The 16,204-nt window shown below is 46.6% G+C and overlaps 5 protein-coding genes across 5 annotated transcripts; 4 read left to right on the forward strand and 1 right to left on the reverse strand.

The window, feature by feature from the left end:
* Window positions 1-202: 202 nt before the first annotated feature.
* On the reverse strand, window positions 203-715 carry Pdw03_6111 (Ergosterol biosynthesis protein Erg28, putative; the record flags this gene model as incomplete). Its single annotated transcript, XM_014682327.1, has 2 exons — window positions 203-547; window positions 653-715. The coding sequence occupies 2 exons, from the start codon at window positions 713-715 to the stop codon at window positions 203-205; spliced, it is 408 nt and encodes a 135-aa protein (XP_014537813.1).
* A 188-nt stretch (window positions 716-903) lies between these two features.
* On the forward strand, window positions 904-2,006 carry Pdw03_6112 (Ketoreductase, putative; the record flags this gene model as incomplete). The annotated part of the gene is made up of 2 exons (XM_014682326.1): window positions 904-1,077; window positions 1,143-2,006. 2 exons carry the CDS (start codon window positions 904-906, stop codon window positions 2,004-2,006), a joined length of 1,038 nt encoding a protein of 345 aa, XP_014537812.1.
* A 313-nt stretch (window positions 2,007-2,319) lies between these two features.
* On the forward strand, window positions 2,320-4,782 carry Pdw03_6113 (uncharacterized protein; the record flags this gene model as incomplete). The annotated part of the gene is made up of 3 exons (XM_066101251.1): window positions 2,320-2,370; window positions 2,424-4,589; window positions 4,708-4,782. The coding sequence occupies 3 exons, from the start codon at window positions 2,320-2,322 to the stop codon at window positions 4,780-4,782; spliced, it is 2,292 nt and encodes a 763-aa protein (XP_065956334.1).
* Window positions 4,783-5,489: 707 nt separating this feature from the next.
* Window positions 5,490-5,927, forward strand: Pdw03_6114 (uncharacterized protein; the record flags this gene model as incomplete). The annotated part of the gene is made up of 1 exon (XM_014682324.2): window positions 5,490-5,927. One exon carries the CDS (start codon window positions 5,490-5,492, stop codon window positions 5,925-5,927), a length of 438 nt encoding a protein of 145 aa, XP_014537810.2.
* A 1,287-nt stretch (window positions 5,928-7,214) lies between these two features.
* On the forward strand, window positions 7,215-7,967 carry Pdw03_6115 (Flavoprotein; the record flags this gene model as incomplete). Its single annotated transcript, XM_014682323.1, has 1 exon — window positions 7,215-7,967. The coding sequence occupies one exon, from the start codon at window positions 7,215-7,217 to the stop codon at window positions 7,965-7,967; it is 753 nt and encodes a 250-aa protein (XP_014537809.1).
* Between the last annotated feature and the right edge of the window lie 8,237 nt (window positions 7,968-16,204).

Genomic DNA, 16,204 nt, shown 5'->3' on the forward strand with positions numbered 1-16,204 from the left:
GGGGCCACCAGAGTTGAAGTTATTTCTTCCTATATGCATATGTGTATATCACTTCCTGCGCAAAGCTTTGGTGTCGAAGCGTTAAGTTGTACATAGTTTTGATCCAACAGGCAATGTTCATTTCCTCCATGGCTATCTGTTCCATGTGTTGCACTGCGTCGAGCTGTCCCCCGAAGTCATCCTTTCTTCCAAAAGCAAGAGTTTAACCCAGGTATGCCTCGCGCTGGGTGAACATCCAAGCCAGCGAACCCGACGCAACGATCAAAGGATTCAAGAATCGACCCTTGAGCGAGGCGTTGCCGACAACGAGCTCGCCAACAAAGTGCGACAGTGCAATACCGTATGTCCACATCCCAAGGTTGTACGCAACAGGATTAGTAATATTATATGCAGCGGTCATGCGAATGACTGCAGAGAGGAAGGTCCAGGTTCCGAAGACGCGACCGGAGAGCGAAGTTGCAGGAACCTTGCCATTACTGTAGAGTAGGGAGGTGTATTCCGGCGTAGTGTAGGCTTGCAGGCTGTTAAGAGCGGAGATGACTGAAACCTATATAGAGAGGTGGATGGTTAGTTTGGATTATAGAAGCAATGGTAGCTAGGGGTTCGGAGTGGCAGTGGCAATGGGATTAGGGGTGTTGGAAACAGAACTTACGAACAACAACCATTTGGGCAGAAAGCCTTCGGCCTGGGGGAGATAGGCGAGATATTGGTCCATTTTTCAGCGAGTGTCTTGGTTTGAAAGGAGTTTGGGTTGATTTTCTTGTGATCTGAGAGGCCGAGGATGTTTGAGGAGACTCTTGGCGTTGATCTTCCCCCAACAACCTTGAACGCCTCACATTGGTCGGCTGAACTTTTTTTCCCCCTTCTGGTAACCTCTTGTTATTCACGTTCGGTTAACTCATTATGGATCTCTCAAAGCATATTGAGTGTCTTTCCAAATGGCCAGCCCATATTGCCCCGGGATTACCTACTTATGGAGCGCTGTTCCTCCTGGCGACTGGTGGGCTGGTCATTGCCTGCAAGGTCTGGACGTTTGTGCGGGTGCTTCTGAGTCTATTCGTGCTTCCGGGCAAACCGGTATGAAGTCCAAGATGCAGGCCATTAGCATTCAAGGGATGAAGCTAATTAGAATGATTGAATAGCTTCGCTCGTTCGGTCCCCCCGGTAGCTGGGCTGTGGTAACCGGCGCCTCAGACGGTCTGGGCAAGGAATTCGCGCTGCAATTGGCCCAGTCAAAATTTAACATTGTGCTTGTATCGCGAACCGCTTCGAAGCTGGCAACCCTGTCAGAAGATATTAGCAAGCAGTTCCCGCAGGTGCACACTAAGACACTCGCAATGGATTTCTCACGCAACGCCGATGCCGACTACCAGGCGCTGGGCGAACTAGTGTCCGATCTAGACGTGTCCGTCCTAGTCAACAACGTCGGCCTGAGTCACTCGATTCCCGTTCCGTTCGCGCAGACCCCCGCCGCGGAGATAGCCGATATTGTGACCATCAACTGCACCGGCACCCTGCGCGTTACTCAACTTATCGTTCCAGGCATGATCCAGCGCCGCCGCGGTCTGATTCTGACCATGGGTTCCTTCGGCGGTCTCCTGCCCACTCCGTTCCTCGCCACCTACTCCGGTAGCAAGGCTTTCCTTCAGCAATGGTCTACGGCTCTTGGCGGCGAGTTAGCCTCTTACGGCATTGATGTGGAACTTGTCCAGGCCTACCTAATTACATCTGCCATGTCTAAGATCCGTCGTGCTTCGGCTTCTATTCCTACCCCGCGTGCTTTTGTTCGTTCCGTTCTCTCGAAGATTGGTCGCAGTGGTGGCTCGCCTACCTACGCTTACAGCTCGTCGCCCTACTGGAGTCATGGCATCATGGCTTGGTTTTTGATTTATGTCTCTGGGACTATGGGCAAGCTTGTTCTCGGGCAGAACAAGTCTATGCACGAGAGCATTCGGAAGCGTGCTCTCCGCAAGGCTGAGCGTGAGAATGCTAAGAAGAGCACTTGATCTGCTCGATTTGCTATTATTGTGGCGTGCAGGGAATATACGATGAGAGTTGATGCTTTTCCTGGGCATGATTTATATGTACTTTCTCGAAATGCGTGATGGATTCAAATGAGTGTATCAAACCAAAAAATTGCAGTCATCGCCCTAATAGGTATAATATTATTTCTACCTCGAAATTATCATATTCTCAGAAGAGTGCCTTGGACTTTGTATAGTTACATACACATGCATGCGTGTAAGGACATTCTACAACATGTCATCTGTCGGAAGGAAAGATTTTTTTTTTTTAGGGGGAATAGTCCTTCTCATCATCATGTATGAAATAGCAATTAGGACGGAGTTTAATGACCGCCTCCCGGAGGCGGTCAGTATTGCCGTCGGGCCAGGACTAACCGTGCCAAGCGCCCAACTACCCAGGATGGGTGGTTGGGCGCTTGGCACGGTTATCAACGAGAACATACCTCAAATCATCAAAAAGTCCACTCGTATCCATCTGACGAATCTGAGGACGAGGATCGAGTCATGCCGACGTCCTTCCGGGTGAAGACCTTTAAGGGTCTTCAAGACGGCTTCGAAGATCCAGTGGATTTCATCGAAGACATCGAAACAGCTGTGGAGAGAGATTACGCCCGTGAGACTGCAACACTGAAAGCAGCTAGGAAACAATCCAACGGTAGCGATGATGCAGCGAATGCCATCGAGGAGAGAATCCTACAAGATAAGAAAGATCGAGACTGCCGTCTACTCTTCCGTCAGAATGTCAGTGGTAGGGCTGATACATGGTATAACCATCTCAACCGGGACACTCGCAGGGACTGGACGAAGCTTCGAGCTAGTTGTCTTGAAAGATATCGTCTTCCAGAGGAAGATCCGGTGGCAAAAATCTCACGAATGGAAACTCAATACGACGGAATGAAACAGGCTCGTGATGAAACTATCACTGAATACCTAGAACGAGCGGATGATTTCCACGCTCAGTATGGGCCCGAGAAAGCACATCTCGGAGTGAAAGTGGTACAAGGGCTGAAGGATATTCATAAGCGTGATATGGTCCTATTCCACCTCCGTCAGAAAAATGAGATGGGATATATTGCGGCTCGGAAACTGATTGTGGACGCCTTCTCTGGGGTTGATAACCCATTTATCAGAGACGAACCTATGCAGAAGAAAGAATTGTCGTTCGAAGATGTGATCCGAGACACGATGCCGGAAGTGGTGAAAGGGTTAAAACATCTAATGCTTGAAAGGACACAAACCCAGCAGAATCAACAAAGGTCAGGCTCCGGGGCATCCTTCGGGCGTGGAAAAGAAACCACCCAAGGGGAAGGTCGGGGACCACGGCGTCCCTTAGATCTCAGTCAGATTGAATGTTGGAACTGCAACGAAAGGGGTCATTACTCCAACGCTTGTCCTCAAATAAAAACGAACCAAACGGTGGCAGCGAATGCAGTCCTACCCAACCGAATTATATCCCCGGGAGAGCGAGTGGAGAATGTCTCCCAGGAGGGATCTTCCTCGTCTTCTGTTATGTGTGTGTTGACCGTGTATCCTGAACCAGTAATGGCAGCGAACCAATCCCTATCGAAGAATCAGAGAGGGATGCAACCACAACGGGGCCACATACAAGAGTCCGGTGTTGGTCAGAGGATTCGAGAAACACGTTCGTTGGGGACATCAGAGATAAGTCGAGGAGTCCAGCGACTTACCGAGGAACAAGCTTCTCAAGTTGTGCGACCAGTAGATGTCTTTCAACCAGGGACCAGAATCAATGACACCCCATCCACTATGAGACGGAGTGCCACACCTGGACCTTCGAGTAGTCTGAGAGAATATCAGACACACGAACAAACGATTGACCCCACTGGCAATCGTCCATCCTACGAAACGGTCACCGAGACGTATCGAAGGGAGAAGGTTCAAGCCGGATCGGAACCTCCTAAGGTGCCCGGGCCGATCCGAGTGATTGGTTCTGGGGAACGGTTCTCGATCGCCAAAGTGCTACGAGAGACAGCCTGGTTCCTACAAGATGCCACCCCACGATTTAGAGTCCGACGAGTTAAAATCCGCGATCCCGTTAGCTTTGTATCCGACGAGGCATATGAAGGAAGCGATCGAACTAACCAATTGATGATCTGCGCTCCAGCGGTTACTTCTGAAGCCTTGGAGGATGACGGACGTTCGTCACCAATGGTTGTGGAAGCATGGATCGGGGATAAAAAGATACCTCGAACGCTACTAGACGGTGGATCGCTGGTGGAGCTGATCTCCGAGAGAATGGCAGGTCAGATCAGTGCATGCACCTATGTGGATCATGGGAAGGAAATCAGTCTAGCTGACGGATTGAACCGCATGCCGACACGGTTGACGATAAAACCCAGAGCAAAAGATCGAGTACCTGACTTAGTATGCACTGTAGATGATGGGGATATCGAAGAAATGACACATCCAATACCGTTGATGCAACGACCGTGGCATGAATGGGATATTGCCGATCCGTGGGGTCCTTTCCGTCGCTCTCCAATGTATCGAGGAATCATCGAGGTTCTTCGTGACGAGAAGGTTGCGCTATCACAAATGTCTAGGGTGCAACGGAGGATGAGTCAAAGAAGAGCAAAGAGAATGAGGATCCACCCAATGCATTCAGGGACAATACTATACCGGGAGAAAAAAGGAATGTGGACTCCTTGTCTTCTGGAACCAGAGATTCGAGATGCTCTACGAGCCTTTCATGATGACCAAGGACATTACTCCGCGGCGCTCACGGTGGATCGAATGATTGGACAAGTATATTGGCCAAAACGAGCCACAGATGTCGCAGACTGGATCCGAACATGTGACGCTTGTCCATTCTTCCCCCGTAAATCGACGGCAGGACCTACCCGTCGGATCCAGGAATTAGAACCCCTCAATATGATCGGGATGGACTTTCTCGGACCAATTAAACCACAATGTGAGACAGGGGCGAGATAAGTTCTGGTGGTGGTTGATAATTTCTCCCGATTTGTATGGGGATGGGCAACTGAGGGTGCTGGGGGAAAAGAAGTGGAATACTTCTTCGAACGAGTGTTCTCACCTGTGTTCGGTTGGCCTGCCAATGTTTACAGTAACAATGGACCTCACTTCATTGCTGATAATGTCCTGGGGATGTGGTCGCGACACGGGGTACATTGTTGTGCATCACCGGTGTACCATCCGAGCTCAGTCGGGATGGCTGAGAGATCAGTTCAGCTGGTTGCATCAATCCTAAAGAAAGGTTGTCATGCACAACCGGATAGGTTGAAAGAATGGAGTAAAGTTCTGCGAGAAGGAATGACATCAATCAATACCCGACTGGTTCGAGTTCATGGATACACGCCGGCGGAGCTCCTTTTTGGGTTCAATCCAACATCGAAATGGTACAATCTGGGAATGGCTCACCTCGCAACCTCAGAAGACTGGCAAATGACGGATCCAGTCCCTCATCATCTTGTCCAACTGTTCGATATGTATCGCGGAGAACGAAGGCAGGAGGGCATGGAAGCAATCGCATTGACGAATGCCTTGGCAGATGAAAAAGAGCGACGAAAGTCGAGTTCACGGAGGGAAGCCTTCCAAGAAGGTGATCTGGTTTTCGTCCGGGATCTAAGAAGTGAGAAGGTCAGCAAAGACAAGATGAAGCCCAAGTGGTTCGGACCGAGAAAACTGGTCAAGATCAATCCCGGTCGACTCACTGCCATGGTGGGTCGGCTATATGGCGATGGGACTAGCAAGTACCATCTAGATGATCTTCGTCTTTATCATCGCCGAGAAAATGAGAATTTCCACTTTGACCGTCCACCAGACTCACCACCTGAGGTAATACCACCGTTCCGAGTGGAGAGGACAGCGATGTCGATGGCGCTACTCGCAGGACAACGGTCGTTCGACCTCCGTTGGACCTAAAATATCATTCCTAAAGGGGGTGAAGGGTATAGGTTCGCTGAAAGAAAAAAGAGAGAGAATAAGAAGATGCTCCCAGTCAGCGAATGGGTGGGCAAAAGTCTGGTGCTACAGATGACAAGATACGAATTATGGGACATCCGAAAAAAAAAAAAGAAGAATGAACATGTCTCTCCGACGAGGCAAACTGGGCCCAAAGATAGCCGAAATCAAACTCCATCGTCACTCCCAACTTCCACTCCTACAGATCCTCCAGTTATAATACTGTCAGATCATTCGGAACCTTCCCCAAGGCATTCACCTCCGAAGAAAGTTCGTCGATTTAGACTTCTATCTAGCTCACCGGAGCAAGAGAGAAAACGTGCCCAGGAACGGGTAATGAGGTTAGATTTCTTCGACCTTCATTACAAGCTTCGCTTGATGGAAGGTTCATCAGCATTTCGCCTAGATGAGTCAGAAAGACAGGCTCTTCAGGAGGAATATCATCGTCGTCTGGATACTGGGGAAGGGTTTGGAGTGATCCGGTCAGAGCCAACGTCAAAGGATCAGAAAAGAATTGACACTGATGAAGCTCTGAACGCAATGTCTACTAGATGGATGCAGGTTCATCAAGAGTACATTGATGAAGGATCGGAGGCCTACAATGAATATCAGAAAGAAGCGATCGCCCGAGAATTCCAGGCACGACCCGATGCCGAGAAATCAATCCGGAGGATGAGTTTTCTGATTAAATGGCAATCGTCGAGGTCGACGATGTTTCCTAAAGGGGGTGTTGTCGGAAGGAAAGATTTTTTTTTTTTTAGGGGGAATAGTCCTTCTCATCATCATGTATGAAATAGCAATTAGGACGGAGTTTAATGACCGCCTCCCGGAGGCGGTCAGTATTGCCGTCGGGCCAGGACTATATGTTCTTACCCTTCATGTTTTATTAGTTGAGGAAGGAAGAATCCATCCTAGGAGTTCAGTTTATCTCTTTCACCCATCAGTTTGCTTCAAGTCCTTTGGATCTTCCCTTCTGTCGGAAATCAGTAAAGTGGTCCATCTGGAAGGCATCTGGCAAGGATCTCTGGAGGGGAAACTGACTCGCTGAGGGTGGGTCAGGTTTCGGCCTGACATCATCCTATGAACCACGAATTCTTATCGATAAGCTCTGATCACTCCGCTTCCAACCTTCGAAGCCTTGGAGCTTCTTCTCTCAGCCACCGTGAACTGACCACATGCATCATCTATAACGACTGGCTAGAAACTCCACATGTCGATAAATCTGAGCGCTTTATCGCCAAATTCACGATGTCTCTAATGACCCACGGCAGTGGTCTCGATGATGCCACAAACACGACTGTCACAGAATCAAAGATGTCAATCTGTGACAATCGCATTCACCTCCTCCTTGCTTCAACTGGCTCAGTCGCTACTATCAAAATAGCCAATATCATCAGCGCCCTCTCCCCTTATATTCATAAGCTCTCGATACGAGTAATCCTCACCACCAAAGCCAAGCAATTCTTAGCCGGTCAGTCCGCCGAGCAGCCCACCGCCTCGTCCCTAATTTCCCTCCCCGGCGTGGAAGCCATCTATGATGATGAGGCAGAGTGGGGACCAGAGCCTTGGCACCGCGGCGTTGATATCTTGCACATCTCTCTCCGGCGCTGGGCAGATATCCTCGTCATTGCTCCTCTTTCTGCAAACACCCTAGCCAAGCTCGCCAACGGATTTAGCGATAACCTATTGACCTCCGTATGTCGAGCCTGGGATACCGATGGCCAGGTCGACGGGAAACGAAAACGGATCGTAGTTGCACCGGCCATGAACACGGCTATGTGGCGGCATCCAGTGACAGCTCAGCATATCCGGGTGCTAGAGGAGGAATGGGGCGTTAGAAAAGATGAGGATAAGGGAGAGGAGGTAGGCTGGTTTGAGGTTCTACAGCCGCAGTTGTCTAAGGTGTTAGCTTGTGGGGACGTGGGTAGTGGCGCTATGTTGGAATGGTCCGAGATAGTCAAGGTCATTGAAGATAGGCTAGGGCTGAGTGACTTAGGGTAGATAGGATCCATCCTTTCCCGTTCCTTCTGGTCTCCAGTTTACCACATTCACCCGGTCCTTTGCTTCCGTCCACCTCTGCTGTGACAGTTCCATTTCATCCTTCTTTGGGTTCGGCATATTTACATGTTTTCTATCATCTCACACAACAGGTGTGGGAATGGTGAAAGGCGCTCTGTTGAAAGAACTAGGAAATTTCAAAGTTGCAGTCATGATGGTCCCAAACGACCGGTTCTGAAGGAAAATGAGGCCCAGATACCTGCCGCATCGCACTAATAGCCTTTGATTTAAACAAGGATGAGGATAAAGTTGAGCACGAGGAGTAAAATAAGGATGATTGAACCCAGACTAGAGCACGGGCTGACCTTGCGTTGCATCGTGAAGACATTTTTCACGGCATGCACTCACACTCCAGGAAAGCCAAAAGTCCCATAATTTCCCTACACTTCTGGATACTGTTGATTTTTGCACTTCAAAGAAAAAGGCCAAGAAGTAGAGTAGTGTGTTGGTGAGTCAGTAATGAGTAAGGCTAGGGTACGGCAGCCGATTTGGACCAAATTTGACAATGGAGTTTCTGCCATGCAGAAACTTACAAATCGCCGCTAATGGAACCATACAACACTAGAAAATTATATAGTATAGTTACACCATAGATCTATTTCTATTAACTTTCTTTTGGCTTGCTTGGTTTCACCTAATGGTTACTTATCCTGAACACCACGTAAAGGTGCAAGCTTTGCTCAGGTGTCGTACACAGGCCCCGTACGACTAGGGAGGGTATCATATTAGGGGAAAAAAAAGAAAGCATACTTAGTGTCAGGGTGCGGGCTGGCAGGACGGTATGATAGGAGATGACTGGTAGGAACAGGTCGTAACAGATCAGATTCCACTTGACAGGTACAGGCAGGGGCAGGCTATTATACAAGACGTAGCTCGAAGAGCTACAACAGGATCTAGAACTGAAGTTCAGATAAACAGGTCGGAGATCACGTGCCGTGATCTTCTGTTGAACGAAATACAGCGTACTTTTCCACTAGACCATAACAAAAACCAAGATTCCTGTTTATGGCCTAGGGGGGCCGTATTTGAGGTTTGACATCTTCCTCTAACTAAGCATCACGGATCGCACCGTGACAATAATCGTCTTCAATCAGAATAGGATTCGTCTCTGTGCCTAGACCGGAAGAATGGAGTAGAACGACCGTAGGCCAGTCAGCATACTCTATCGAGATTAGTCTTCCGCACGACCCAGTAAAACCCAGACCCAACCCAGACCCAACCCAGTCTGGGTCGGAGGGTTCGACCCAGTACTGGGTCTGGGGCCCCAAACTGGGTTACAAACTAAACAAACATGCTAAGGATTCTAAATGTATAACTTGTGCATTTATTCGCGGTAATTTTGAGTATTTGCTTTACTTGATTATATCTAATTTTATTTGTAAAAAGGGTAAAAGAGATGCGTATAATTGAGGATTCTTTGTCAAGCAAGCTAATGGTATTCAAATAAATCATCTTCCCTGCTTTTACGTTTTCTCCCTGATGCTCGTGTCTGTGTACAGGTTGGTGGTAATGATGGCGAGCAAGGACGACCATATTCACTTGTAGGTAAGGGCCTCTCCTCCGGTATATCCTCTGGTCTATCCTCAATTACAACCTCAATTGCATCCCCTGGTTTATCTTCCAGTTCATCCTCCTGCTCCTCTGTATCACTAATTGGATCAACCTCAATCTCACTGAGCTTCTCTTCCCTCTCCTCTTTTGCCGCCTCAAGCTCATCCTGGGAGAAAAATTTCTCAAGAAGTGTTGCTTCCTGCTCCTCCATATCAAATTTCGTTGTACAAAGAAACATCATTAATGCCTCGACAGTCTCACTCTTCATTCTACCACGACGATAGTGACAAATATCTCGAGCGGTATTAAAGAGGCGTTCAACTCCTGCGCCGGTTGCTGGAAATGAGAGTGTATCTCGCGCAAGGGCAGCAATGGCCGGAAAGCGAGCCTGGTGCTCTTTCCAGAAAGTAAGCGGCCTAACAGAAACAGTATCTATATATATATTAGTATTATTATCACACATACTCTTTGTATTTACTTACCGCTGTCAAGATATTGACTGATTTCATCAGTAATGGCTCGTGGTTGTATATCCCTTCCATCAAGCATCTCCTCTAGCCTTGAGCTTGGATGGGCTATCGTTAGAGAGCTTTGTAGATCACGACTGCTTATTCTAACTTGTGCTTGATATGGAACAAGGGCTTGTTCAAAAGCAAGTCGATAGGTATCTCGCCATTTCTGATCCCAATCACTGGAGAGGAAGAATTTGAATTTGTTCACCGGTGCAAGCATTGTACTGATTGCATAGATATTCCCTCGAAGATCATCAGCTTGGGAGTAATACTCATCAAGCTTAGACCGACCAGCTTCAAGGGCCTCTAGCATCTGTTTTTTCCATGGGACACGCTTTCGGCGTAGCTGTGCCTGTGATCGCTCAAGATGATCAAACAGTTTGTTGTAGATCTTAAACACATAGTGGGCAGTGACATCTCGAGTCTTTGATAGCTGTGTTGTATAATCAAAGAAGGGCTCGGTGATACAAAGAAGATAGTCGATCTGACGCCACTCTTGCTCGCTGAGTAGCATCTCCTCACAATCATACTCTGTACAGAATAAAGAGAAGATAGCACGTAGCCTCTTTGCCCGGCGAAGCATGAGGAACGTAGAATTCCATCGTGTCTTTACATCTTGGATTGGAACGATCTTGATATTAGTTGTCTGAAGATTGTAAAAGGTCTCTCTGCGCTGGGGACTTGCATTGACGTAAATCGCAAGATAACGGACTTTGTTCAGTGTGGAGGAGATCTGACTTTGCTTCGCATTTTCTTGGGCTAGCCTTGACTGCTTCTCTGTCCACCTTGTCTCGGCTGATTCATTTAATGGAACTGCCTTGATCCGAGCAAGAAGCTGATTGAGGCTGAGCTGGATAACGTGGGCAAGACATGGTATTCGGGTGATAATAGTATCATCTGACAAAGCCTGTTGGAGAGCAGTAGCTAATGTCTTGTTGTTTGATGCATTATCTGTTGTCAACCCGAATACTTTATCTTCAATGTTGTGCTCCACTAGGGTTTCTATAAGAACACTACTCAGGTAAGAGCCGGTATGTGTACCATGAAGCGGCTTAAACCCAAGTAGTACCTCACGATATACCCAATCACTGTCAATGAAATAGCCAGTAATAGCCATAAATGCCTGCGAGAATGGAGATGTCCAGCAGTCAAGCGCAATGGATATCTTTGAGCCAGAAGGCAGCGTACGAAGGATACGCTGCTGCCGGTCTTTGACTAGACTGCCCAATCGGCGACGGATGGTATCGGCAGATGGGATCACTGGAGGGGATGGGGCGGAACGAGCTTTATTGATGATGCGTTTGAATGATGGATGCTCGATCAGATGGAATGGGAGCCGGTTGAGAGTAAGAAATTGGAGGAGATCCTCCTCCCAATCTTCTTGTAAGAAGGGTATGCTTGCTGAAACTTCTCCCTAGAATAATAATAAATTAGTATAGTTACTTGATTTTATGATAGAAAATATACCTCTCGTTGTAGGAAGTTTGTAATCTCCGCTTTCTTCCCCTTTTCCGACCGTAAACAACCAGCCGTTTTCCGATGTTTCTGGATGGTTGATGTGCCATGATACTGCGCTTTGCCTGTGCTGTTCGGGCTTAGTGTATAAGGATGCTCTAGGATCTTCCCACAGCGCTTGCACATAACCTTTGGTGCGCCATCAATACCCTGAGCTACCTGATGGTAGCTATTCCAGATCTCTGTATGGCGGTTCGAATCCCATTTAAGCTTGCTTTTCCTCCCGTAGTCAGTCTCTAACCACCAGTCCACAAAATCGTTATGTGACATTGTATCGTATAGAATAAACCCTTTCCTACGGTCGGGTCCAACGCGTTTCAATAAAGGGGGGATTGGGAGGGGATCATCTGGTCTTCGGAAGTTTGAGTCGATTGTGTGTTGACTTGCGGATGGTGTGACTTGTCCAGTTGAAATATATGAGAGATCGTCAAGATCACCACCATAGAGCGACGATGCAAAGTCGGAAAGTTGGCTTTGAGACATAACATGAGAATGACATATAATATATACAAATGGATGTAAGGGGAGAAATTCTTTAACGTACAAAGGTAGAAATGCACTAAAGTTGTAGAAGTGTCTAGGAATATTGATATATCAAATATAGTAAATCATCCTACTCTTGTTGATTGGTCTATTATACTAAAATTATATGGGTCTAAAGAAATACCCCTGAGATAACCCAGTCAAGACCCAGTCAAGACCCAGTCAAGACCCAGTCATAACCCATTTAACCCAGTAAGAACCCAGTAAGAACCCATTTAACCCAGTAAGAACCCAGTAAACCCAGTAAACCCAGTAAAACCCCAGTCAAACCCCAATTCCCACCCCAGTTCCATTAATCCTTCTCAAAATATTTCTTCCTACCCTCCCTTCAAGTCGCATATACCAAGTAGATTAAGAGGTAGTAAGTAGTTTTGAATATAAAAGTTTACTAGATATCTATCCATAGTTATATAAGCTCTAGAATTAAACAGAAGAAGAGAAATAAATGAATTCAAAAATTATTTTACTCTGTAGATGAAAATATATATTATGTTGATGTGTGTTGAATATATATATCTGCAACTTGGGGTATACTTTGTATTTTAAATGGAATGCAATCCTACGCCTGAGAAAACCAGCAGCCAACACATACCACCTTTCCATATGAAATAAAGCATTTGAAGAAGTAATTAATCTTGAACCAGATATATTACTTTGGAGAACGAGGTTATTTCTTAAAATTTCCTTTGCCTTGTTGGTAGAGAGTGTAGCATTTCGATGTAGAAACCATAACAGGGGAAAATGACAGTATGTTATTTAAATATTTATGCCATAATTTATGCAGAAACTGGGTCGAACTGGGGCTATACTGGGTTTTCTGGGGCCCCAGTCACTGGGTCTGGGTTGGGTTCTGGGTCGAGACCTTCGACCCAAACTGGGTCGTGCGGAAGTTTAATCGAGATTAACGATTTAAAGTTAGCGCGGTTAATTTAGTCATTTCTATAGAGATCTTACCGAATGCTTCGCGTGTGACATTCGTAGGGGGCTCCATATTAGGTAGATTAGGAGCGAAAAGGAGTTTAGATGCTTAAACCTTTTGCTCAGGTCCTAACTTTAAACCTCTCTGATAATCGATTACGCCTTGTTCGACCTAAAGGCGGAGCATAAGTTTTCGGAGCTTAGATTTAACCTAACAAAGCCTCCTTACCAATCGTTTAGCCATTATAAAACTTGACCAATGATCAAATGGTGCTATTCTTAAAGGTTTTGCCTCTGCATATCGCGTGTGGCTGCTGCTATCATCGTCGGACTGGCTGTGCGACGCCTATCAATCATTCCGTAACCAAAGTCAAAAGACGAAACGCGTAGGATCCTATTGTAATACAATTCTGATTTTCATAAGACATTCTCGTTTAGTGTACTAATTGATCGTGGGGCGACGAGAATTCTAGTAAGGCATACATCTAGAAACGGCCGAGCGACAGTCATAGTCTCGGACTTTAAAGGCCGCGTCAATCTTGACTGACCTATCGTAAAACCTATAAGTGATCCAGAAACTTCGAGTAGTGTATTCATTGTTTGGTGTTCTAACCTTGAGGTAAATTTTAGTGACCGCTACGTAAGGCATTTTTCTATATATGACAATTCAGCGGTATGTGAGGTATAGGTCGGCGCAACGGGCTAAGGGCAAAATTACCTCAAGTTAATCGAAGTGAAAGTAGCGTAGGTGGCGGAGCTCGGTGATCCGGATGAATTAGAAAAATGCTTCACTAGATCAACTATGGAAGGATAGATAAGGGCAAGAAACGACGAATGTATAGGGGGATAGGGAGGTTTTTATAGAACCACGCACGGAAACACACAAAGACAAAGAGCGCTAAGTGAAATGGCTTGAACTAAACCCTTGTGGATAATTCATAACAGCCGTCCGATATGGTGTAAACGAAAGTGATGATGGGAAAGTTACGATTTCCCGTGACGTTAAAGCAAGAAAGCGTGGTGATTTCACCTAGGCATTTTACATGCGTCAAAGTGGGGCAGTGGTTGTTACACTAAGCTTGTTTGGGCCTTGCCTCAGTGTCTATCGCTCAGCACTATACTAACCTCTTTTGGATTAGCTTAGCGTGATCAGCGGTCATTTACACAGCGTTTCCATCATGAGTGAAACAAGCCCTCGGCGATTCCATCATTGGGAGTATGCCTTGGCTATTTTCAGCGCGTAGAATCCATGTACCTTATGGTCCAAGTTATGGAATCCTGTTGCTTGGTCTATATAAGGAAGAATTACCCCTACCATATGTAGACTCCATAGGTACAGAGCTTCTCTTTCCAAAACAATACTCTATCACAATTCCAATGATATGGACTGGAACTCCTTTGTGCGTGAGATTGATCCTCAAGTCGAACCGGAGCTTTCCAAAGGAACACGGGATAAGCTTCGAGAGGTGCAAAACTTGTTTCAAAAGTGAGTACATTATCCCTTCTTGATATTACCGGCTTGCTCAATATCTTATAGATTCACAGGTCATCTTAATCCACCAGATCATGCCCACTGGCTTCGCTCTGAGAATCTTACGCTGAGACTGATTGAGGGTTTCTTTCGTTGGTACCATGAGAATCATAACTTCATCTACCAATCAGGATTCCTTACCATGACTCGGTTTTGGAGGATGTGGGTTCGTGAAGAGACAGGGAACCAGCTTCCTTTGGCATTATCAAGACAAGTAACAAACGTATGTATTACCTAGGTACATCTCGATGGTTTCGAGTACTGGAAACACCAGAAGGGCTAATATATGCCGAAGCTAGCATCAAACACCCTGACGAATGAATGGAAACTAGATAAAGGCGCAAAAGAACAGCCGCCTATCAACATTGATGATCTTTTATATACTACATGGCATCTCCTGGCTGCTTGTGATATACATTTCCCATCTTTTCGAATTCTGCTTCAGCTCAACGCTTTGCGGAAGATGATGTGCTCTTCAACGGCTAGACCCGGTACTTTGATCGAGTCGAATGCACATGAAAATGTTGGAGATGCACTGAAATGGAAAGATATTGCTCTCTATATGGTTAAGCATCCTGAGGATCCGAGCCGCCATGAGCTTCTTTTGAGGGTGCGGCATAGGTTGATGAAAAGACGACGAAATAAAGGGGTACCGTGAGTGACGTAATACAAAAAATTCCGTCACAGCATCTAACTTGGTATAGTCCTACTTTCACATACACAGAAAGGAATGACAGCCTTGGCCTTTGTGTGATACAGGATATACTTACATTTGCATTCCTCGATGACGCATTTGAAAGTCCATATATCAAGAGTCCCAGGGATATCTGGCGTCTGACTGATATTCCTGAACATCGACTGAGTACCCCAATTGAGTTCAAGAAGAGCCTAAGGGAGGTATGCATCTTTCGACGTCCTCTGCGAGACGACGCACAGGGAATCATCATCGATCCAGTCCGGCCTTGGAAATGCAAACAAGCAGAGATACTTGAAAAAGCTGCCAGCTCCCTGGCTGGCTTTAAGGATGAGGGTTTATTCTACATGTATCGCAAAGGAGCGGCTGCGGAGATACGTACGTGGGTAACGAAATATATTTGTGGACGGCTAGCTTCCTCGCATTTATCGGTCCCTTTCCTCATCTTTCGAGGGCCAGTGCAACTGGAGGGAATTTCTTGGAATTCTAGACGACAAAGTACGGGGCACATATTTCCGCTTCGACTCACCTATGCCTGGTGGATTGCCTGGTCTGAATGATACCGACTGCATGGAAGGGCTCTCTAGGCTTGTTCGCTCTACTCCTACAGATGGATCACATCAAGACACAGTGACTTCTCTACTCACTACGTCCTTCTTTCTTCATCTTGATTCTAAGCCGGAATAAATTGGGGGTCTTCTACAGTGTGTTGGCTCAATTCGCTGCCGAGGCTCTGCCCGTCATATTATCGACTGCCTGGAAAAGTTACACCCAGAACCAAAATAATTTTACAAAGACTCTATTAATCTCGGACTTCAGCTAGCGAGAGATGACATCTGTCCATCTTGCAATCGATATTTCCGTCCTATTCGGTTCAGCGTCCGAGATATCAATGATACAATCTCCCTCTCTCTTC

The sequence above is a fragment of the Penicillium digitatum genome, chromosome 2, assembly GCF_016767815.1.
Source record: "Penicillium digitatum chromosome 2, complete sequence".
NCBI lineage: Eukaryota > Fungi > Ascomycota > Eurotiomycetes > Eurotiales > Aspergillaceae > Penicillium > Penicillium digitatum.